Below are 25,551 nucleotides of genomic sequence, written 5' to 3'. Positions count from 1 at the left end.
AGGTGTTCTAATGGTCACACAGCAAACTGCAAAATTGCTAACTGCAATGAAACACCCGGGATTCACACTAAAATACTTCCAATGCTATCTACATTTGGTATTTCATGGAATACACACGTTACCTGGTAAAAACTCAGAAGTGATGAGGGTTAACTTCTCAGTAAGCATTTGCTTTTATTTGGAATTTTATGCTACAAAAATTGCAAAACTGGCTGAGAACTTAAACAGTTAACATAATGAACATTTAAAATGCAGTATTTCACAGAAAATTAGCTTATCAGCTATGAACATAGGAACTAAGTTCTCAAATTTTATATCAATTATAAATTCAGAGAACTATACCTGTTAAAGTGCACATTTTACATTCAGCATTAAAATAGATAAGGCACTTTAATTATTAAAAGATAAAACTGTTATTAACAGGGTTAAACAACTTGATTAAAATAAATGGATAACTATTGCTCATCTGCATTGTAGATGATTATTTTATCCTTCACCAGAACAACAATCTCTGCAGGGCAGGAACATTGAAAGAAATGATTGATCCCCCTCCAATATTTACTCAGTAAAGAAAAGCAACAACAACATAGGAACAAGCAGGCTTTTTTTCTGTTCTGTTAATCATGGATGACAGCACCTCATGGCCCAGCTCCGTTTCTTACCAAGACAAAAATCCAATTATATTGCAGGCTTTTAGAAAGAAAACGAAATCTGTATTCATAATATGAATGTAGGAAAGTAACACTGCATGTCTTCAGGCATCTGTCAAGAGGCCCAATTTTAGAAAAGTCCTACATACCAAAACCCCCTTAATAAATTCCCAGGGAGATTAACACAGACAGCAATGAGGCCAAAATAGAAACTGGATTCTGCAGTTTCTGTAAACATAACATTCAGTTTTGTTTGCTGCATAAAGGGGTAAAGCAGTACAAAGGAACAGTTAACTTAAAACCTTTCTTCTATAGTTGCAAAAGTCCTTTTTGTTTACCTGTGTCAGGTGTCAAGTGTTACTTCATATGCAGGTGAATTTGAAAATCATATTTTAAAGGCCCCTAAAATACTTTAAAAATAATCATGCAAGTCACCTTGAAGAGTACACAGTTGAACATTTAGGACAAATTATCAAGGTGTAGATCCAAGTAATGCTTCAACTTCCACACAGCTTAGTATTCCAATACTTATTGCTTGTTGTGTCAAAATACAAGCACAGCACAGGACCAGCATCAGAGAATAACGTGTGTTCAGCAGAAGACTTCACCTCCACCTTCAGCACTCTGTATTCTTTTTAACTTCTGTCTTCAGCACAACATCAATTTCTTCATAAATAGCTCTGAAAGAGGAGAAACAGGGCAAATCCTACATCACAGTTGTTTCATTTTGACAAAATATACCCATGAAATCCTGCCCAAGCATGAACTGCCAAGAGTTTATAGTTTGCCTAATGGAGTAGCATCAATTGCAGGATGCCCAGGGTTCCATGGAAACAAAAAGCCAATCCTGTGGTGCATCTGTGATTATGCATTTAATGAGGTACCTCTGGACATTGTCACTTTTGATGAAGTAAGTTTGGGAACAGGACTGCAAAACACAAATGGCAAGTGTAATCACGTGGCATGCAATTTCTGCGCTAGTTAAAAAAAAAAAAAGTTTTGTTGAGATTTTTCTACCTCAGAATTTGATGGTTCCTCAGAAGTAAGTTTTGTGTAGACGGTTCAAATTTTTTTGCAATTACTGGTAGAAAGGAGAGTTCTGCCATCTGTTTAGTTTCATATTACTTTCTATCTGACTATTTGGCCCTCTAAAGAGCCCCAGCATCCATTCCCTTTTGTAGCTTATATTTAAATTGAGGATTTTCTTGATATGCAGTAGAACAACATTCGTAAAAATTACGATTGCTCTGAACAGGAATGACTTTGGTTACCTTGTTCCAGAACTACCTTGTTGAAGTGTCAATGATCTTCCTCTACCAGGACCCTTATCACCTTTTCATATTGCTGGATAAGATTTTAGTAGATCGTTTTTGATGCAGCATTACTCCACCATTTTTACAGATGTCGTTCAATCAACACACTATAGGAGTTTATTCCTTAATTGGTTATGCCAGAAATACTGGAAGAAAATGTACAAAATGCAGCCACTCTCATTTAATTTAGCGATCCAGTTTGTCAGCTTGCTCAAGTCTAAATAGTGTGATCCGTTTTGTCACTCAGAAGAAAAAGCCAACTCAGAAGCCTTCTTGCCTTTGACACCTAAACCATATATTATCTATTTTAAAAGTTACTTACTCAGTGGGAGCCAAGGGATCAAATTCCATTATCTCGTAGTAATGAGGTGATTGTGACTTGTTCTTTGATGCAGCTGGAGAATAAAGACAGGCAGGCAGATAAAGCCAGATTTAAATGTAAATGAAAAGCATGCTTACTGCATGTTACTTTTTTGTATCTTCCTGAAAGGAGCAGATTATCTCCTATGCATCTAGTTGCTTTAAATGCTAAAATGGACAGACATGTCTAAGAGAAGCCATGAGCAGTATAAGATTTTTGGGAATGTTTGTTGCTGCCTCTAGTCTTTAACAGCCATTATGTAAAGCCCTTAAGTTCTAACAAGAAAAATACATCTCCATGAAAGTTAGGTGGTCTGCAGTATTTATTACCTGCTGGTGACGGTCCATTTAATGATGTAGAAGTTTGCAGATTTACTGGATTCAGAGGCACTGGGCTTAAAAGGGTCGCCAACTAAGGAGATCAAGCAAAACAGTGCATGAACGATTGTTCTATGAGAACTGGTTTGAATTAACTGATATAACTGCTGTCTTATCTTTAGACTCAGACTATAGCAGGTAAGTTCTCAGGTCAACAGTTATCAATCTAATCTCCATTCTCCACACAAAGTTCAAAACATCTTCTAGTGTTACCTCTACCACATTTGTATAATTCTGAGTAATTTGTTACACTACAGAGACTCAAAGACTGCAGTATTCACAATATAGGTATCTGCATTTACTTGCAGTTTAAAATAGGGAATATGCACGTGCATTTGGGGGCTGCTTCTCATTTCATACTGCCTACCACAGAAAAGCATTCAAATTCATAACATCACCTCAAAGCCCCTTCATATTATTTGCATTCCTTCTGTCATGGGTGTTTTGCCTGCAGCAGATGCCATTTGTCCTACACTGTACTTGGTTTTTAAGTGTTTGGGGTTTTTGGTGGGTTGTTTGGGGGTAGGGCAGTTTTGGGGGTTGGGTTGTGGGGTTTTTTTTAATATCTTGTTTGAAATAGGAAATACACCAGAGTAACATAATGGCAGCAGGAGGAGACCTCAGCTTGCTTCACACAGCAACAGATTAAATACAAATAATAGAGCAACTGCTTTCTGCAAACTCCCCTGAGACTGTGCTGGACCCCAGAAAATATACTTTCATATTAGCACCTGTGGTATCAAAAGAGGAAAGTTGGCCTGGTCACCAAATATGGAGCGTTCCCTGATGTATGGAGAAGGGCCACTGAACAGATCTTTGTATCCCAATTGGACAGCAGTCGGAATAAATCCAAAGAGTTCTCAATTTGACAGTTGCTAGTACAGAATAATAATTCTGAACATGAGTATTACTCACATTACTATATGAATGTCCAGCTGGGTTGCTTACACTATTGTTTTGTGCTTCAGCTGCAAATCTAGGAGAGAGTAATACATTGAAAGTAACTGAGAAACTATAAAAACTGTATATTCTGATTCTTACATTATTTTTTTGCTGGTCTGTCTTTACCTTATGTCACAACTGCAAGCAGCATGGGCAGGTGGGCCAGTGTCCCATTCTCACATAAAAGGTAGGGAACTACAAGGACACCTCTCCTATCTTAAACTCTTATTAACCCATACAATTCATCTGTTTCTCCCTTTCACCAGAGCACTGGCAACACTCAAGCAGAAAGTCATATATATTTCAAGTATGTTTTAACTGTTGAGATAAATTTATGTCTATGTCTAAACAGTGCTGCAAGGAGTAGTGTATTTTTAAACATGTTAAGCAATGTCTAGCACACAGGTAGTTTTCACTCGTTTTACTGGACTAATGTGTAAAAGTAGTAAATCTGTGTTCTCACAGCTTTCTATAAAATCATTAGATGAATTACAGAGTACTAATACCTCTGAAGATCTTTTATCTGTTACAATTTTTTGATAAGAGATTACTCACGGGAATTGCTGAGCTTTTGTTGTAGTTGCTAAATCTAGCTGCGGATAAATTGATGGATGATGCCTGTTTTTATCTTCAGGGTGCGCAGATATGCAATCTGAAATTCAAAGTGATAATTAATAATCATTTAAACATTATTAAGCAAATGTTAGTTACTTCTACTATGAACATTGAAAGGGTAAAATTTTGTTTGGAAGACATATAAAGAGTCTGAAACGAGTTGCTGTTTATCACATGAAAGACAAGATTTTAATAACTCTGAAAAGGTTTTAGATGCAATGTATTTATCTCCTTCAAATGTCAGAACATCAGTAGTGCTATACATGGTAGATACCACTTAAAACTCCTTTCGCTATTTCTAAGAGATTAAAATGGAATTACAGGCATTTATTCCTGGGGGCACATTCACATCTTTAACTTCAGTATATGGCCTCCCCTAGAGCGGATAAAGGAGGAGCTTCTGCAAACAGTAATTCTGGGTACCAAAGTCAGGAGCTTTACTCACTCCTCTGACTATGAAAGAAGTCTGAAGTTAGAGGAGATGAGTACCTTTCTCAAAGTGAACTGTTTCTAACACCAAGTGCCTCCTGAAAAAAACTAGGACATCAAGAGGGTATGAGAAAAGCGCATCTGTGTTTCTTTCTTCCAAGCCTACAGAACAAGCAACTACCAGACTGTTTTACAGTCTTCATTGTAGTAGAAAACAGAGCATGTTCTACTGTTCAAATTTATGTTAATGGGAGAAGAAAATTATTGCTTCTACTGTAAACAAATTACAGGGAACCTTATACTATCTTACTTTTTTTTTTCCTACATACACACATCAATTCTCCTTTTAAGGAGATTTAAGGAACATCCTTAAAGTTAAGGAGTATCTTTGTTTTCTTTCTTAGAAGGAACTTCTTGATTCCTCCACCAAGCTCTTGTTGGTTTGCTTTAGGAAATCAGACTGCAAGGGAAACGTGCATTCATCACTTACTAAGGCCTGAAGGAGACACTGCAGAGTCAGTTTGCACCACTGTTGACACAGGAGATGGAGAATCTACAGAGAGGTCAAGTAGATCACTCGAGGGAGCAGATGGCTGTTTCCTGTATAGCTTAACATTTGAAAAGGAATAAAGTTGTTTGGGTTTTTTTTGTGTTTTGTTTTTTTTGTGGGGGTGGTGTTGTTTGTTTGTTTGTCTTTTAAAGGAACTTGTATAGTTTCAAACAAATAGCTATTTTCACAGAATATAAAATTTTAAAATCATAATATTAAAAACTGACAAGTACGAGAGAAGACCAGGATTTTTTTCTGTGTGTGTGAAACATAGCTAATGAAACAAAAAATGCTTTCCAGAAAAGATCAGTTTCAGCAAGGCTGCTATTTCAAAAAATTAAGGAAGACAATTCTGAAGTAGGAAACAGAACAGACTCAATTCTAAAAAGCAGCCGTGATCTTGTTTACATACAGGTTTAATATCAATGGTCTGATTGATCCTGCACAATTATTTTGATACTACTTATTTGTGTTATTGAGATTTGATACATACTTAGGAGATTGATTTTTTCAGTCCTGTTTTGGATAGAAGTTCAAAATCACAACAATTTTTCCTAGGACATGGAAAAGGCTTCCATTTGTTTTGCCTGTGAACATGTTAGAATTAAAAATGTAGCCAACCGAAGATTTTAATGAAACCACGTCTTGAATTATACAGATTTGGTCACACCAGATAAAAAATAAATAAATATTTTTTAAAAAAGATTATGCATTTTAAACTTGGAGACTCCTGAATAATATAAAAATGCACAGACTGCACCATTTGGACTATTAACTAATCCAACAGCGCATCCATCAAGGAAAAACATCCACCTACATAATCAGAATGTATTAATAGTGACTTTTCAAGGAAAACAAGATCATCTTGTACCCTTTTTTAATAATTGTCAGCTGTATTTCAGCATTCACAATGCAGTCATTTTCATATTGAGGGCTAGGTGACTACACAATTATGGCTTAGCAGGAGGTGAAACATGCAAAACTACTTTGGGCAATATAATTAACAACCATAATTATCAATCAATAAAGGGTAGTCATTAAAAATTTGCCACAAGCCATTATTCACAATTCAGAAAAAGCTTTGACTCAGAAAACAACACCACTAGTAGTGAATTCCGATAGTGTAATAGTATTTCAGTCTATAAATGCTCAAAAGAGAACAAGTGAAAAGGAACATTATGGTTCCTCATTTTGTATATGGCAGATAATAGTGCTTAGTTGTAGAGATAATAAACCAGCATTTGAATAGATATCGCTCTCATTTCTCCTCACCAAGCGTCCATCTTAGATTTGACACTATTTGCTACTTTAATTATGTGAATTTGCATGAAATTCTGCACGTAAGACTTTGGAAAAATCAGTAGGAGTAGTATCAGCCTGTTGTCTCCTGTACCTCTCAACTAGAGAATAATAAAATCTGCTTATATCAAAAGTGTATTCTTCCACAATGAACAGAAAAAGGAATGTTTACAGTGCTGCAGTTCACCAGTTCATCTATAATTACTCACCTCTGTGCGTTCACGTTGTATTCTCTGATTCTCCAAAAAACGAACTCTGTTTCGAGAGAACCTGTTGAAATTGCAGAGTTAAACGTTCATTCTTACATTTCTGTGACGTTCATGCCAGAGAGGTAACTATGAACATGCACTATGCCAAATCCGGCTCCCCCTGACCAGAACACTCTTCCAACTGAGTCCCAGGAAGCCTTCTGTCCTCAGAGGTCCCCACATTCCCTCACAGCATCTGAGGACAAACCACACACCTGTTCTGGCACACAGCCCTCTCATTACTTCAGGCATTTGAAATATTATTATTTTTTTTTTAAAAAAAGGAAACCAAAAAATCCACCTGCATAAATATTTATATACTAGGAATCATAACAGTCCTACACTGGGTCCAGAGGAGACACAGTCAAGCGATATTCAGCATCCATAAGGTCAATCTGTTTCAGAAATAAGAGCCCTAAGTGGTATTGACATGAGACTGTCTATACAACTGCATTTGCTGTTCAGGGTTACCATGCTGGTGAGGCCCACAAAGATAGTATATATGCAGGGAGAAACAGAAGAAAAAGCCTTTCCAACTGCAGAACATAAAATATTTATCTGAAATTCAGGAAGAACCAAAAAGTTGCTAGAGACACTAGAGGGAGTCATTGCTACATACATGAGGCCCGTTTATTGCACAATGGTGATTGCTCCTGATTTAATTTGGACTCTACATTAATAATCAGAAACAGAGAATGCAGCATGACTTGTCTTCAAACAATACATACAGTATGAAAGAGATGCAGCTATTTAAAATGAGTTTGTCCTTTACACATCTCATTGTTCAGAGGGAGTTCCAAAGAACAAGTCTTATGCAACAAACATTAACCAAATACATTTTAATACTTATCAACTCTAAAGTGCAATGCATCTACACCCAGGAAGACTCATTACATATAAGCCATAACATTATAGTACTAAAATGCAGTAGTTTTCTGTCCAGTTTTACAATGGCCAGTTAATTGCTCCTTCAATCATCAGGTGAGTCTTTCATAAGGAATTTGTTGAATTATACCCGCAAGCTACTATTCATAGTTCAAAAGGTTCTTGGCCTCGTCAGTATTCATCAGTCATAACAAAAATGTAAGCCCACATCCGACTTCAGTGGATTTACAGAAGCTGAACAGAATTCCATTTTTGCTTTACTAAAATGAAAAACTTCCTAAAGCAAGAAGTGAGCACAGAACTCTTTCAAGGCATTTACTGTAAAATATGGCAACACTGCTGTAGACATAAGATTTAAGGATAAATGAAAACTAAATGTTGTCAAGATTAGGCCCAAAGTTTGTGCCATGATGCTTAGAAGAATTAGTGATATTTTCAGTGCAGCATTCAGAAGAGGATTAAAAAGAAAAGATGACTAAATTCTCTAAATCTGCTAAATTTAATCACGAACCATTGCACTTGATGCATAATGACTTTTAGAACATTTCTTAGCCATGGAGGAGATCAACTACTTAACATGGAAGGCTAGTTCCTGTTAAGCCAGAATACTCTCCATGAGTATACTCATGATATTTTGGGGGACAATACTGGAATTTTGAGTTTAAAATTAATTTGTTTTGCTAGCATCTTGCCATGCTACCAATGACACAATAGACAAATACACAGGATATCAATGCAAGCACTGCGGTGCTTCCATGTGTGAAAGAAAGAAACATTTTCTGCTGTAAGACAAGTAGAACAGCATGTTTCAATCCAGTTGAGAAAAGCAAACAACTCTCTTAAGCATGCAATGAGGCAGAATGCTATTCCATGGCTGATTTCTGCAGTAAAGCTGTCAAAGCTGTTTAGAAAGGAGAACAAGTATTCTTTCCTGGAAGCATATATGCTTAAGAGATAAGGACCATCACCAATACCAAAGGGTCTGTAGCAGATTACAAATTCACTGTTCACTACCAAAAATGAATGTCAAGTTCCAAAATTACTTTTGTGTGCCTCCATCTGATTTCCTGGTTATGCTGTTAACTTCTTTTACCCCATTCTAATGGTTTTCTAACTACCTTTATGAACTGTTTCTGAAGTGTTTAGGAGAAGGCAAATACATAATTTTCTCTTTTTCAGTCTTGTTTCTTTTCTGGATTTAAGGATAAAATCTATCTCCTTGTGGAGGATCAACATTAGACATAGGGACCATCCATGTCCATTAGGTGCACTTATTCAGTTAGGATACCAAATGTGAGGGAGAGGCCCTGTACTTACCTTTCATGTCCCAGGAGGACATTATTCAGATCTTCATTTACTTGTATTAACTCAACTATCACATCTTCATTCTCCACTGTCACCAACAATTCCATGATCCTCTCCTGCATCATCCGACAGGTCTTATACAGTTTCTGCCCAATGCAGAGGAAAAAAAAAATAGATCATAACAGTGGTCTCCAAACTTGTCAGTTCTGGAGAAAAATAAGACACTTGAGCGCTGCAGACTCACAGGTAACATTCCTTAATTTACACAAACCACATGCATACCAAACATTGCAAATAGCATAATTTTCATGTCTTTGATCTCTGCAAGGCAGGTTGACAGCTCCTATCATCACAGCCAGCACTCCTATCTAATCCCTACCTCTTGACCTACCTTTATTTCTAAAGATGTATCTGTCTCTCAAGCCTAAACTACAAACTGCAAAATAACGAAGATCTCTAGGTGATGCAGAACAAATTTGATTCAATCCTGTTTGAAGCTGATTAAACTCAGCAGGATACTTCACATGGATGTAATGGATGTGATCCTGCTCAACATCTGCTTGCAGAAAAGACAATAGTAGTCTAAAGGACAGAAATGCTCTGTGACACAACTCTCTAGCTCTAACTATTCCTCTAAGTGGGGAAGTTTGGATGCGCTTGATCTATGCACTTTTTGAGAAAGTAACACAAACCTAGCAGAATCAGCTGATAGGAGAATTATGAGAGTTTACTGAGTTTTGCATTATTGCTAGTTGAAACGAAAGATGGCTTATTTGTATTACTCTCCACTGCAGATTTTGCATGTTCAAAGAAACAAATTCTTTAGCAACAGGAACTTCGACTCAGCTAAAATTTCCCCCCCACCCCCCGCAGTACATTTGCAAATGCTGGCTCGCTCCTCTTAAGGGGAAAAAAAAAAAACCAAAAAACGGAGAGGGAAATTATTCTATTTGCACACTGCTATTCAGAAATTGCTCTGGTATTATTTTTGAAGTGATCTGGTTTTTCCTCAAAATACATATACTTCACGTAAATAAATGATTTCATTTATGTAAAAAAAAATTTTGCACCCCTTTGCCAAATCTGCATAAGGATTACAGGGTACTGTATCTTTCAGTACTGTATCTTCACAGCTGTCCTGGTTTTGGCTGGGATAGAGTTAATTTGCTCTCTAGTAGCTGGTACAGTGTTATATTTTGGATTTAGTATGAGAATAATGTTGATAACACACTGATATTTTCAGTTGTTGTTAAGTAGTGTTTATACTAAGTCAAGGATTTTTCAGCTTCTCATGCCCAGCCAGCAAGAAGTCTGGAGAGGCACAAGAAGTTGGGAGGAAACACAGCCAGGGCAGCTGACCCAAACTGGCCAAAGGGATATTCCATACCATATGATGTCATGCCCAGTATATAAACTGGGGGGAGTTGGCCAGACGGAGGGGGGTGGATCGCTGCTCTGGGACTAACTGGGTATTGGTCAGCAAGTGGTGAGCAATTGCATTGTGTATCACTTGTTTTGTATATTCCAATTCTTTTATTGTTATTGTAATTTTATTATTATCATTGTTATTTTCTTCCTTTCTGTCCTATTAAACTCTCTTTATCTCAGCCCATGAGTTTTACTGTTTTTCTGATTTCCTCCCCCATCCAACTGGGTGGGAAGGGAGTGAGGGAGTGGCTGCATGGTACTTAGTTGCTGGCTGGGGTTAAACCACAACTAGACCAGGATAAAACACACAAAAATGTATTCAGTTTAATGTCTGTAATTAAATTTAAACCTCTCCAACTCCACACTTTACTATCTGATCCGCATTTAAAAAATGTGTATTTCTTATGACTCCATTATACAGGCAGACTAGCTCCTTTGTAAGTATCAATATTCAATAGAGAAGGAAATTGAGACACTCATTTCAAGCATGGATTTGCTAGGCTTTGCTCCTACCCACAATAATGTATGCAATCTTACATTTTGAAAACTGGAGTTTTACAATGATGGACTACCAGCTGGTAAAACAATCATCAGTCATTCCAATGAGTTTGTGCTAATTCTTACCAACTGATGATCTGGACCCAAATTCCTGCATGTCCACCAAGTATGGTTGTTACTCTTCTTGGCTGATGCTGAGTTTCAGCTATTCTTTAGCGAACGTTACTGATCAGCACAACATTTCAAGTGAGATCTGCCATCTTAAAGCTTGTCCAAAACAGGGTGGAGAAAGGGAGGAGCCTAGCCACTAATGAAGCTACAGAACTGAAAATATGTTGCACTGATAAAGTTTACCCTGTTACAGTTTTTCCTGAGAGACCCCAGATAATCAGAAAGACTGAAACTAATGTCTCCAAATCACTCAAAGCCTAAACAAGCAGCTCTTTTAATAAAGAACTTTGCTCTCTGACAACAAAAGCCTAATCCAAGCAACCCAGGTAGAGCCACAAACAAAAGGGAACATTAAACATTGTTAAAGGAGCAGGCTAGCCATGCTTGATGCTATACACCACTCAGTGCACAGGGGAAGAGAACAGAGAGAGCAACAGTGAAATTAACACAGAAGGAATGAGTTTTTAGTCACTCTCCCACAAGTGAGAACTCCACACCCTGTCCTCAAACTTTTGCCAACAATTTTATTACTGGGAGTGTCAATAAGAATCCACTGGTTTACTGTGGGCAATCTGATCTGTGCACCCACATGTAGAAGGGCCATAGTAGGAGACAGGAAATGAAAGACATGCTATTCCTGTTTCACAACCAGAAATGCTTACCTTGTCGTGGACTGGACAGAGGTGGCCAAGCATATTAAACGAGCATATTCTCCTACTTGGGGTATCTTTCACTGGCTGGTTAAATCATCAAGGCCAGTTTGCACCTTGGCAACCTCCCTAGTGGCAGTAGCACTATGGAAGTCAATTATTGTGCACAGAACAGCCAGAGAGTAGCTGCTTAGGTGGTGTCCATTGCTGGAACAACCTAAACTCAATCCTTTAGTGCAGGCAAAGCAAGCCCTCTGGAACCTATTGCAACAGCTATTTGCCCGTGTTTAGGGTCTACTCTGCTCAGACCCGTGCTTTGCAGGCCCTTCCTCCTTGGGCTTGTAGCTCCACAAGTCTCTGCAAAAGAGACAGTGTGGGAGATGTGAGGAATTTCCAGGGGAGCAAAAACCACCGACAGATTGTATCTGTCTCCTATCTGGTTCCCCTAGACCAGCAGCGCTGCCTGTCATTAAACATGAGAGACAGTGGCAAATTGCTGCTATCTCTCCATATCTCACTTCCAGTTGTGAACCAATCCATAAATGGACACAGCTGAACAGCATGACCTTGAAGGCAAACCAACAGCACCCAGTAAGAGTTCATTGCAAAGGAGAAACTCTCCACTGGGCAAGAGAAGCACACTGAAGGCTTGCAAAAATTAGATCAGCTCTCCAACACATTTAATGCTGACAAATTACCAAAAATTCTTCCTCATCATAGAAGTTCAGAGGTAAGTTTAAAAGCAGAAGGATGTGATAAAAGCTTTTTAAATTCTTGCAGACAATACGAAACAGAAAAATGTCCATTGACATAGGTCACTAGTGAAATACTAAAGTAATACTGCATTTTTAATTTCTAAAATAAAAAAAACACCACAAGCAAGTAGAAGAAATGACATCACAGAAGGAAGAACATCTGCATGTTCACTGTCAAATGTAAACTGGACTATTGCAATACGCTTCCCTCAGGCTACACTTTAAGAGCACATGGATTCATCTATAGCACAGCAAACTCCCAATCTTTGAGGTCACGCACATAAAACCAACGCTTCATATTCTTCACTGGCCTTCAGTCTGCCTTTAAGGTACTGGTAATAATAAAGAGAGCACTGAAAACTCCAGGACGGATACAAGAGAAAGGCTGTGTCATCATCTATTTTCCCACAAGGCAACTGCGTTCAAATGGAATGTTCTCAGGGCTGTTTGACAGAACATGCTTAACAGAGAACGCTCCATTATGAAATTCCTTTGCCCTTGGAATTCCCTAGAGCTTAAATTTGCATTGCAAGCTGTATTGTCCTTTCCTGACTATCTAGACATCAGGGGAAGGTGAAGGAGACAAGAAAGCTGAGCAAAACCAGAGGTAGAAACCTGTTGTTGGATTCCATCTGGCCATCTGAATCCAGATGTTAAAAGAAAGGATACAACACATTTTAAAATCAACTTTGATCAAAGCAAACCAACATACCCTACCAATGAATTATCACATACCTGTAAAAGATTCATATCATCTGGATTTTCAGAGCCTGGAACATTTTCTTTTAATATTGATGACATGACTCTCACATTCATTTTTGCCATATCCAGTTCACTGTACAGTTTCCCAATCTGTTGAGTTCAACAGGACAGAATATTGTGTAAGTGAACAGAGTGAGCAGAGTAATTCTTGCCTCTAATACATACTTTCTTCCCCATTAGGTATAATATGGGCCTAATTAGCATTATTTTATTCCAGTAACATGCCATGAAAATGAATGGAATTAGCTCAGCTTTTATATGTGCAGTCAAACTAAGATCCAAATCTGATAGTACTACTCATTTGCCTTGCAGTTAATCCCTCTCACTAATGTTACTGTTACTCTTTTTAGTTACCTACAGGCCAAGCAGGAACTGAAGTGAACTGTCCTTTCCTTCCTGCTTTTTAGGATCATCTCTTCACACAAGCCTTATGCAAAAGTAAGTTTGGCTTTCGCACTTATCTTTGAAGTAACTTTTATCAATTTGTATAACAACATCATTAGACATCATTCAAGATTCTCATGCTTGAGTAAATGATTCCACTTTCTGGTTGAGATACAGCCTTGCATTTATTGAACCCACTTCTGCCTATTTTGCCTTGGTATACCACCATATAAAACATCTTCAAGAGAATAAACCTAAAACCATGGATATAGAGCTGTGCCACTTGAAATGATGGTCCCTCCCAGTGGTCTGGTTATTGAAATCACACATTAATGGTACGTTTCAAGTGAGCCTGCCCTCCTCTAAACCTGTAGTATTGTACCTGTTCAGGAGTCAACAATAATGTTGGGCCTGTGGGAAGAGGCAGTAAAGAACGTTTTGCAGGATTAGCAGAAGACGGTGATGACTTTGCAGAAGGCTGAGATGAAGTCTGCTGAAAGACAAAAGAGCAGAGCTTGAGTTTAAGAAAAGAATTGAAGCAGACATCCAGATGAGAGAGCTGCACAACATATTTGTCAGACTAGACAACTGGGCATTAGCTTTCTCATAATCAATGCTCCCAGGGAATTCGTTGAGCAAGGTCTATTTACAAGAATAAATCTAATGGATTTTTTGTAATTAAAGGAGGCTTGGAATTCAGATATCTTTTAAATGGGTTTGCAAGTAAATTTCATTACAGGATAAAGTGGGTATGGCTGAGAACAGGCTAGCTCCTTGAGCTCTTAAGCCATCTAACAGCCAAGAGCCCTTCCCAAAGTGCCACTGCAATTCTGCAATGAAGGATAGTTTAGAATGTCATCACACCTGGAAGCAGTGGAAAGGTTGGGGCGTTAAGTCTGAGTCTCTGTAGATGAACTACAAAGGCTTTCTGGATCGAAAAGCTGGAACACTTCGTCTGCAGAAAGCTTTGTTTGCATTGAATTTGAACCAACTGCTATAAAAAAAACCAAAACAAATCCAAAACCCAACCTGCACAAGACTACACACTTAAAGTGCCTCAATTCCTAGAGACCAAGGTAAAAATTGTGTTCAGATCTGCTGTTGTTGAGATCAACAGGTTTGCCTCTGATTTTAACTGGCAGATACACATGGCAGACAGAATCATCTCTACTGTACTTGGTGAGGAAAAAAATTATTGTCTATTGAGAGCATTCTCCACACAGCTTGTTCCAACAACCTTTAAATACATAAGCTTTTGTGCACTCCACTATTCAATAATCAAATCAAACTCAGGATAAATGTGAATCAGTCCTGTCTGCACTGATTATAGACATCTAATTCTGTAATTCCAAGGTTCCACTCAGTGGTGGATGGCTTTCACACTTCTCAAAACTCTTGTGAAAACTATTCCAATAGAAAAAGAATTCTGGAAAGAATGGCTTTAACACATGTCCTGTACTTTCAGCTGATGTCCAGCGCTCAAGCCTTACTTATATTTAATGTCCTAGATGCTACACAATGCTACCCACGACATAAGTTTAAATAACATTTATTGTGTACAGGCTGTGCAAACAGCTGGAGAGATATATAGACAATAATCTTTTCTTCTAGATTTCTACCTCTCCTGGTTTAATTTTAAAGATAGATAATGCTCATATTCTGAACAGTATGTGTTTTCTTAAAAAACTTGCTCATTTTAGTTGAGGCTTTCAGAAGTTGACAAGTTTGTAGCACTCAGCTCTCATTTTTGAGTTAAACAGTATGCCTGAATCCTTTACACACTTTGAAAGTCTCAAGAGAGAGAGGCTTCCTTTTGGAAAACATATCCACAACTATTATATAGGCCAGGTTTCTTTGTTGTCATCTTAGCTGTTATACTTGAAACCGATTCCTGCTCACATGCTTAAGTGGGTTGGTCATATTCTGCCCTGGAGCATTTAAATTAAAAAAAAAAAAAAAAAAACCACAAATAAAAACAAACCCCAAACACACCTTCTTTGTCTACAGAGCTCATACAGTTAACACATTCTGTTTCTGATTTACAATGCTTAGTGAAGTACCCTTGTGTATCCCCACCTTAGGTCCCCCTCTGCCGGTGTCGTAAGACGGAAACTCCACTCCTTTCTTCAGCAATTCTAGATAAACTTCTTTTACTTCGCTCACATCCACCATTCCTTGGAAACCTCGGGCCCACGTCTAGTTTTGAAGTAACAGGAACAATAACAGTCACAGAAATGGACAGTAAGTGGATCAGACAAGCACTTCTAAAACATGTGGTACTAAAGGCGGGTCATTCCCTCTATCCACTCCAGCTAACTCAATTCAAAGCAGCAGGAACCACAAAAGCTCTGAAGTTACCTCTCATCCTGCTTGCTAAGTGCAGCCACAGAGGGAGCACGTACACAATCTGGGAAGGGAATATAAAAGGTGGAGGTTGACAGTTTTCCAGTTCTCTCCCTTTGTCTTCCAGTCTGTGCTACCCCTGCATGAAGGGGGAGCAGCAAGAATAAAGTCTGCTTCAGGAAGAGGTTCCCATGAGTATGTTACATCACAGAAATGGCCTGCATCATTAAAAGTTTACCATATAGCAGACACACAAATACTTACTGTTTACTCTAGGCTTACCATGATAAAGGTCAAGATTTTCTCCTGCATGTCAATTGGCAGATTGTATCTTGGATTCAGTAGTTTCACCAGCTTGTCTTTACAGAAATCTTTCTTCACAACTAAAGACTGGAATCTTGGGCCACAGTTCTCTATACACATGTCAAGCAGCTGTACACACAAAAAGCTTCTGTTACACAGATACTAGGAAAAAAACCCACCCAACTTGACTGCTTTTGTTTCCTTTTGTTTAATTTTTTCCAAGGTGTTATGGGGAAGAGTACGAATGGATATGAACAGGTCATTGCCAGCTATCTCACTAGAATGCCTGATGAGGTTACTACAGGGAAACAGTAGCTCACTGTGTGCACTGTTATACACATACAATACAAAATAAGATGTGTTAGCCAGAGTTATACTAGTTTTAAGAGAAGTATGGTCACACTTGTTTCCATGTCATAGCAGTTACTGAACACAGAGTACCTTAACAGCATGAAATCTGTCCATAGCTTAAAAAATTACTTGTACAGATTCAGTAATAGAATTAATTCATTGCCTGCCACATAGGTACCCTGGTCTGACAGATTCTGAAGAGCTCTACAGGAGAAGACAATAAGCTTACTAAATGCCTCTCTTCTAATCTGCCCTGTAAGTGAGAGACTAATGAAAAAAAAGAAAAGAACAAATTCAAGAACTTGGAGTACAATTTCTCCACACGTTTTAAAGGTCACCCTGATTTGAAACAGAACAGCTGAATTGTTCCAATTGTCAGATTCATCTTCATGAAAGAAGTCTACTTCCAGAACTCTGCTTGGAATGCTTAGAGTAGGATCCCTGCAAGCAACATGTCTGCCCTATCAAATATAGCAGTATGTGATAATGACATAGTATTTCTCTGTTGTACAGGTCAAGGTGGCTGACTACAATTCCCATGTTACGGAAGAGATATCAAAAGCTGTCACTACATCCCAGTCACCTGAAATCAGGCCAATACAAGTCTTGATAGGAAACTGGGGTCAGTAAGAGCAGGGGCAGAATCAGGAACAGAACGCATCTTGCCTGGCTCAAATCTGGAGATCAACCAGAGCAATATAATGCCCCATGTAATGAAAAGTGGTCATTCTTCTGCTTTTTGCTCTTCAACCATATCTTTACTTTCCCTCCCAATGTAAGAGGGAAGATGGAAAGGTGAAAGCAAAGGGTAGAAATTAACAAAATTTTGCAAAATTTCATGGGTTTTGAGACAAAACTTCCCCCGAATCATGCCACAGATAAGCTATATTCTCAAAAGGATACACAGATTTTAAGGGACACTATTGTAATCTTGATAGAAGTAGGTTAAATACAGTTTCCTATTCAGAGCAGACTATATTTGACTAAGTTGAAATCATTTTAGTAACTCATTTTTTAGCCTGAGGACTTGGGGATTTTTCTCCCAGTGTGATCAGGAACTTATGGGAGAACAGGTTTAAGACCAGAAGAAAATACATTGCTGAAATGAAAACAGGGCAGAACAAAGAGATGCTGGCAGACTGCTGTGCAAAAAACTGAGAGATAATTACAAAAAAAATCTTGGCTTGGATCATTATTTTTCATTTGAAAGAGTACATGAAACATATGCTAATAAGCCAAGTCATTTGCCTGTGCAGTACTTCAAAGATGGTCTGTGTAAAACATTTTCAACCCAGTGCATGGGAAATTTGGTATGCAACTCCCTATTACTAATTCCCTACTTAAGGGACTGAGTATTTACCCTCTGAATGAAAGTGCTCAACTAATGGGCTAGATCCTCTACTCAGTTATGCCAATCCAGCCCACTCACTTAGAGCGAAACTAAACTGGTGTAAGAAAAAGAAGAATTTGACTCAATTATTTTTAACTGGACTGTTCATGAACAAGCCACCTTCATGCTAATAACACCTTTCATTAGAATTTCAATATGGTTATTTATCGTTGTAAATAGGACTCCACCTTCCCAAGCAGTTCCATTGGAATTAATAGATCCAAGGTGGCCAGGTCAACCACTGCTCCACATAGCACAATGGAATCTCAACAGAAACATTTTTTAATAACAGAACTGGCAAATTAACTTCAACCAAACCATTAAACTTCCTCTAAATGACAGGCAGGACCCGAGAACTGTTGGAATTGACAGCCCTGCTATGTTCCAGGCTAGCTGATACCAAACATCCAGCTGAGAAGAGATCTACACTGAGTGAAAATGGGGGCGACTTGCACAGCCAAAGCCCTCTGGTTCACATGACAGCAATACAAATCTAAAATGATAAAAGGCATCTGACCAGAGGTGATGACAAACTGTAAGGCAGAAACAAAAAAGGAGAGAAGTTAGTGGGTATAACAGAAAGTCAACTACATTCCTTATCAATAGAGACCTCACTCAGAATTCAGTAAGGCTATGTGCTCCTAAAGCAGCCAGGTATGGTCCATAATGCTGTAATGAATGGATGTAGTTTGTGATGGATACTTCTCAGACCTAAGGTGAATGCACGAAAACACAGATGAACAGTTTGCTTATTCATATTTCTGACTCAGAGGGAACAAGTCATTAATCCATCTACAGGACTGCACTCTACTAAACATATACTGATGTCCACCCAGTAGAGTTTTTGAACAGCAAGACACTGTTTCCAAGTGCCAGCATTTAAAAGAAACCTGTACAAGCAGCATTCATCAAATACAGTGTAGTGGCTATGTAGACTTTACCAAGATTCTGCATTTCAAAAATACTAGTTTTTCAGAACTCTTGAATCTTTCAAATTACATATATATATTTAAAACCCCCATGGAAATATGGAAGTCTTTTGCTCCCACTTAATGTCCTTTTCTTCTCCTTTTTGCCCATATATAACAAAGTGTAATAAAATTGACTAAGACTTTTTTGATTAAGGAACTGGAAGGCTCTCTCATGTTTTTGGTTATGTAGATCCTCTGCTTTGTGAAATGTTAATTTAACAAAGGAAAATCTGAAGGCCACATTTGCCATGCTAAAATTTTCTTACATCTGAAAACTTACAGAGTATTAAAAGGAAAACGAGAAAAAAGCCTAAGGCAAAAAAAAAAACCACCTCCAAAATTTAATTCTAACCAATGACTTCTTTTAAAATATTTTCCAACAATGCAGAAATGAAACAATAATTCCATCTGAAATTTCTGCCCACTGCTTTGCATGTAAGAGTGTATGTGTGGACCCAGGTACAGAGGGACACATTCCATAAACTACTTCCCTATGTGCTGTTCAGTTCCTAAGACCTTATAGGCACCAGAACTGGGGCACTGCAGTAAACGCTTTACAAAACCAAGGGAGATCTACAGAGACAACTGAACAAGCGTCTCAGCATTCACTACGTAAACAGTTTACGTAGCTGAAGTCTGTTACTAATAAGAAGTCAAATAACACATACACACTTTGTTGGATTCCTGCCTAAAAGTTCTAATCCTCTCCACTCTGATTGCAAAATCACCACTGCCAAGCCTGATCTCTTGGCTTTATCAAAGACTGTGCATGAAGCAACTTCATGGCCTGACACATACACCTCGATCCACGTGACTTCACAAGCACCATGTAACTTCAATAGATCAGAGTGCATGAAGCCAAGCCATAGCCACCACATTATATAGCTGGCACTCACCTTTCTTCCTCCGAGTAAATAAATAAGCATCTATGAGCCAGAAGGAAGAAGACACTGTTGAGATTTAACACGTCTCAGTGACAGAATCAGGGCTAACACGTGCAGTCATGTTACTTCAGATGAAGACTTTCACATTTCGCCCTGTGTGTAATCTCTGGGAATAAGCTCCTTAAGCATTTTCATTAGAAAGATTAAATTCCAGAATTTCAAGGTTGAGTAAATAAAAGTGGATCAAAGTGCATTTCAAAAGAAAAGCTATTTGTAGATCTGGTGCCTTCTTAGTTGTATCTAACGTAGGTAGGAGAGACAATTTGATGTAGGGTGTCAAAAGCTGGAGGGCCACATTTACTGTAGGAAATACAGGCAATAATTTACGGTTCATCAAAAAAAGAGCCCTTATTTTTGTAGCAATTTGGGAGAAAAACAATTTTTCAGAGATAAGAGTTGCACAGGAAGTAGGGCGGGCTTGTGTTTTAGGAATTGAACATTATTTCTGTTTTTCCATTTGCAATGATTTGCTGTTCCAATCTAAGCATTTCAAAATGGGAAATAGGAACAATTTCATTAAGGCAATCAAGAACATAAAACCAGAAGATATAGCACATAGAAAGACTATTTTGGGAACAAAGGAGTTAAGAGTCATATGTGGTCAGCAATGAGATCAAAGGAAAGGTTTTACACATGCCAAACTGATGGCAGTACTGGTAGAAAACCAGAAAAAAAGGAAAGGAGCCGGGGCAGAGGGAGAGGCAAAGGATAGAAGACCTTACATAAGAACAAAAGCAGGAAGAGGGGGAGTTAGAGGAAAGGCTGGCACCTCTTTTTTTTAAAACAAATAAAAAAAAAAATAAAGGAACTCGGGGAGAAGAAACATACAGTCAGAAAACAGAAGCTGGGCCAAAAGGATGTGATTGCCTGGCAGGCACAGTAACATGTGTACACGTGAGTGGGTGAGAACAGACATGGAGAAAGGGGCCTGGAATAGTAAAGAGACTGTGAGAAAGCGCTGAACCACAAGCACAGCTGAAACCTAGTACACACTCCATCTGTGAGCAAATACAATGAGCTTCCAGGTCAACGTAATAAAGTTCTTCCTTGGATACACCTGAAACAAGATGCTTCTCCCACTTTTATGTTCTTAAGTGCTAAGCTATAATGTCACCTTGGGTGTATCTGCAGAGTAAACATCCAAAGAAAGGCTCCTAAATGTAAGCACTGGATTATCATAACTCCAGCTGACTGTGTCAGATATTCAGCAAAGGACCTACGTGCACAAAGACTGTAGGAGAAAGAAAGCAGATCTGATACAGGGATTGCAATTACAGCGGAAACCAAGTGTTTCTGTTATGCAAACACACAGAACACACAGAAAGGTGACTCACGAGACAGTGGAGGAGGAAGCCAGGAAAGAAGTGCGGAAATGGAAGGAGCTGAAGATATACATTGGTATGTTTAACACGTTTACCTGTACCTCTTAACTTGTTAGGAGACACTTGGGCAATTGCTAAGTGTCCTACAATTAGACACTATCGATCACCTATCTTCCTTCATCACTTCTCAGCACATATTGATATAGATAATGATTTTGCACAACAAATACCAAACCCATGAGTAATAGTATTTAGTGTAAGGCAGACAGGCCTCTACAACCTCAAAAAAGGAAATAGTGAAGAAAATACTTCTAGACAAACAACGAAAGACACAAATCCCCAACAACTTAAAATACAAATGATACTTCTCACAGTTGCACTATTGTCAGTCAAGAGTAATTCAAGTTGGGAACTCTGGACTTATGACAGCATTAGGAACTTCCTGCTGCTGCCTACATTATCAGTCTAGTGGAAAGCACAGAACTATGTTAACATAATCCAGTAAACCTTAAATTGACTGAAATCACAACGCTTCCCCAAACTGGGATAGTTCAGAAACACTGTCAGATCCTGGAGGCCAGGTTACCTCAGTTGAGTATATTCCCAGCCACTCTGAACTTCAGTCATAACATCTGAATCTTACGTGGCTTAGCCTGAGTCTTGCTCCCTTGCTTAACTTACCATTGTTACACTTTCATTCAAGTTTCTCATTTATACACGATAACACTTACCTTTACAAAACAGGTATTGCATGTTCCACCATGTTGCATACCATGCTCAGTTTAACTAAGATCAGCACCACAAGGCAAGTAATAGAATGTTCTACCATGTTGCATACCATGCTCAGTTTAACTAAGATCAGCATCACAAGGCAAGTAACAGAATGGTCAAATGTCACTTTTGTGTAATATAGTAACCTCCTTATCTTTCACAAACAGGTAGGGCACTGACAGAGGGACAGTCACTGGAGTAAATAAGAACTATACTACTTTTACATAGTACAAGTTTAAAAAAAACAAAAATGCAACAACAAATTTAAGAATTTGCATCATCCAGGACTCCATGGAACGCCAGTAGACCATCTGATCTGCACTGGGGTAGTAATGTAACACACAAACAACAAAGAAAACATTCTGGAGAGTTGTGTCAGTGATAATTTGCATGCCACCTTATCGTTTAAAATGTTTTCCTTCTCAGTGTCTAATTAATATAAATATAGCTGTACTTACGGACAGGGTAAGCCTGATCTCCTTATGGTTGCAGTTTTTTGAAAGCTTCTTCTTTAGTGCTTTAACTGCATCTTTAGGCCTGTGACAAGAAATTAAGTAGAGAAAGTTTCCAGTAAAGTTAGACTGTTTTTCTAGTTCGTAACTTCATCCAAGAGCCAAAAATGCTGGCCTGACATACAGGACCAAATTCACCCCTGTATTTACACCCACATAAAACTAGAGCAATTGCCCCATTGATTTCAGCAAAATCACTTTGGCATTGAGCTAGAGTAACAAAGCAGTGAATCAGGTTTGTTATTGCAGGCTGTGTGTTACTCCAGAGACTTGTGCAGAGAAATAAAGTTATTCTCCTCTGCAAAGCCTCCTCCAAAATGATATTATTTCATTGTTGTACAACAGATTTACTTATCTAGCTTTTATTGCTTTGAAAGGGAATAACTATTGCCAGCTGCATCAAGAGTTGACTGGTACCTATTTTTCACATATGATGCAATTAAAAAATATTATTCTGGGAGTGCTGTCAGGAGTAGGGGTGTCTTGGCTAACTTCCAATCTTATAATTGCAGGATGCTTTTAAACTCATCTGAGTAATCACCATGTACGGATGGACAACCCATTCCACCCCAAAGATAGTGGCATTTCTAGCCCAGTCATTTTGATTTCTATATATACACCCTATATCTTTTAACTATCTATGTAGGAGGAAAAGGGTGGAAGATGGTATCAAGCATATCACATGTGGGAAACAGTTTTGCCTGATTAATATGGGCTATCTGTAGTGCACAATTATTAGGGCCAGATCAATGCTCATGATCAACAAAAACAAGATGTCCTAAAGCCTCTTTAGGATCTCTCCAGAATCTAAGATGGAGCAATAGGCACAAATACAATGTTTCAATAAGAAAAAAAAATAAAATCTTTGTTGAAAATATTTCAAAGCCAATGAAATTAAATGAGTATTTACCATTACTGCGTTTTTCAATTTGAAATGTTGTTGTGCTTCATCAGAAAAAGAGATTTCTCTATTTTTCTCAATTTTGTATCATACCCAGTCATACTAGTAGAGCATCAAGTGATGGCCGGGAGCACAAGAGAGAACAAAACTTTCCCTTGCAGAAAGCTGTACTACTACTATTCTACTCCTGCTTCTTGCTTCTCTCACTGAAGCATCTGGAAATGCTCTTGTCAGGAGCTGGATATTGCATTAAAATAACCATTTGCTTAATTAGATACAGCAGTTCTGCTGTTCCTAGTATCCTGTTACAGGCTGTGACTAGTAGTAGTTGCCTAGGAGGAAGTTATAAGGAGTTCCTCTGTAAGCATAAGCTGTGCACAAGAGGAAACAGTTTCTTAAAAAAAAGCTCTGTTGTATAGAAGCTTCATGTAAAAACTAACGCTGAGGGTCAAAGCGTGCTGTTGCTTATGGCAATGACCAGAAGGGAGTTATTACTGACCTTCCAAGCTCTAAGAGCCATGGGTGAGAGTGTGGGATCCGAAAAAAAATGAAAGGAAAGAAAAGGTAATATAAAAAAAAGATACTTGTGCAAAAACTAAGGCATACCTCATTCTCCTGGAGAAAGCTCTCCAGTGTTAAAATATGCCACGGCTAGCAGTGAGTTCTTGCAGTACAATGCCAAAGCAGATCTTACATGAGAACAAATTTCCTTCTCCCCCCTTTTACAGGTGGGAACAAGGAAGCACAAGGCAGCAAGTGGCTGAGCAAACCAGGACGTGGCTGTTCAGTGCAAGAGGCCACCTCTGTCCTGGGAGCCCTGGATACATGCCTTTGTAGGATGGATCTCACTGCACAGAAACCCAGCCGTCGCTTCACTCCTGCTGTCATGTAGGCTGGCTGAGAAACTGCATAGTGGGGAACTTGGCTTAAGTTAAAAGCACAGAGTTTTAAATAGCGTCGTAGGCAACCAAACACTCAAGGTCTTTTTCCAGGCTGGGTTTTGCAGAGCACTGGGGTACCCATTTACCCTGACAAGCGGTACAGGTTACACGAAAGACGTGAGACCTGGGTGAGAAACCTAGGTTACCACCTTTTGCTAGCGCTTGTCTATGGGGAACAGCCTACAAGTCTAATCCCTCCAAGTCCTGATGGCTGACCACAAAGCACCGAGACAGGCAAAACTCTTCCCTAGGAACCAAAAAGCCCCGCTCCCTGCTGCTGTTTCGTTTGGGGTAACTTTACGCACACCGCCTTTTCGATTTTGACCTGCCCTCGAGCAACGCCGGTGCTACCTCCGAGACGAAAAACCGGCTCTTGTCATTTCCCACCGGAGAAGGGCGCAGGTCACGGCACTGCCGGCCCCTCTGACACCGGCATACCCCCCCCCCCCCATCCCCGGTCCCACAGCCCCCTGCCCCCGCTCACCCCTCCTCCGTCGCGTTGATCACGTCGCAGATGTGCATAAACTGTCCCCACTCCTCCGCCTGCAGCGCTCCAAACGTCGCCCGGTCTGAAAGGCCAAAAGCAGACCCCGTACAGCCGGCCGCGGACCCCGAGCACCGCCAAAGCCGCGCCGGGCCGGCCCGGGCGGATAGAACGGGAAAGCACCGTCCCTCCGCACCCCTCACGGCCCCGGGCGGCGAGGCGGGAAACGGCGCGCGCCCGGCTCCCCTCAGGCGGGCTGTGGGTAGGGCGGGACGCGGCGCCCCCCCCCGTTACTCACCGACCAGGCTGCCCACGGCGGTACCGAAAGGGTCCTTCGGAGCCTTCGCGAAAGCCATGGCCGCTGCCGGCAGCGTCTCACGGCCTCTGAGGGGCGGCAGCCCCGTCCCGTCCCGTCCCGTCCCGCCGGATCCGGCCGCTCCCTTCCTGGGACTGAGGCGGAGCCGCCTCCAGGTACGATCGCGGCTCCTCGCTGCCAGATCACGTGCGGGCCGGGCAGCGCCGCCCCCGCGGGGCTCGGAGCAGGGGCTCCCGGCCGGGCTGGGGGGGTCCCCGCGGCACCTGCGGGGCCGCTCCGCTTCTGTCCCCGCGGACACGAGTGCTAACGCGGTGAGGGGGGAGCAGCCCCGCTCGGCCGCGGGCCGGCCCGGAGCGCGGCCCCGCCCGCTGGGGGCTCCG

The 25,551-nt window shown here is 39.8% G+C and overlaps 1 protein-coding gene across 2 annotated transcripts; it reads right to left on the bottom strand.

Annotated features, from left to right (window-relative positions):
* Positions 1–79: 79 nt before the first annotated feature.
* TOM1L1 (target of myb1 like 1 membrane trafficking protein) lies at positions 80–25,257 on the bottom strand. 2 transcript variants are annotated; one of them, XM_049811792.1, is made up of 15 exons: positions 25,154–25,257; positions 24,856–24,940; positions 22,476–22,554; positions 16,248–16,397; positions 15,699–15,818; positions 14,005–14,115; positions 13,212–13,328; positions 8,987–9,120; positions 6,746–6,806; positions 5,178–5,295; positions 4,199–4,295; positions 3,617–3,677; positions 2,654–2,735; positions 2,286–2,358; positions 80–1,330 (listed from the first exon to the last, which is right to left on the bottom strand). In XM_049811792.1, the coding sequence occupies exons 1-15, from the start codon at positions 25,209–25,211 to the stop codon at positions 1,267–1,269; spliced, it is 1,410 nt and encodes a 469-aa protein (XP_049667749.1). In that variant the 5' UTR covers positions 25,212–25,257; the 3' UTR covers positions 80–1,266. The 2 variants fall into 2 exon arrangements, with proteins under 2 accessions (XP_049667749.1, XP_049667750.1); XM_049811793.1 differs by having other exon boundaries at positions 14,005–14,112.
* Between the last annotated feature and the right edge of the window lie 294 nt (positions 25,258–25,551).

The sequence above is a fragment of the Accipiter gentilis genome, chromosome 10, assembly GCF_929443795.1.
Source record: "Accipiter gentilis chromosome 10, bAccGen1.1, whole genome shotgun sequence".
Classification (NCBI taxonomy): Eukaryota; Metazoa; Chordata; class Aves; order Accipitriformes; family Accipitridae; genus Astur; species Astur gentilis.
This window is presented reverse-complemented; position numbering and strand designations above follow the sequence as displayed.

Coding starts and splice junctions, on each gene's coding strand:
- TOM1L1 (XM_049811792.1), bottom strand. CDS start 25,211: ATGGCTTTCGCGAAGGCTCCGAAGGACCCTTTCGGTACCGCCGTGGGC. Junction 16,398..22,475: donor AGATCAGGCTTACCCTGTCC/GTAAGTACAGCT, acceptor TTGTGTGTACAG/CTGCTTGACATGTGTATAGA. Junction 3,678..4,198: donor ACAAAAGCTCAGCAATTCCC/GTGAGTAATCTC, acceptor ACTCTCTCCTAG/ATTTGCAGCTGAAGCACAAA.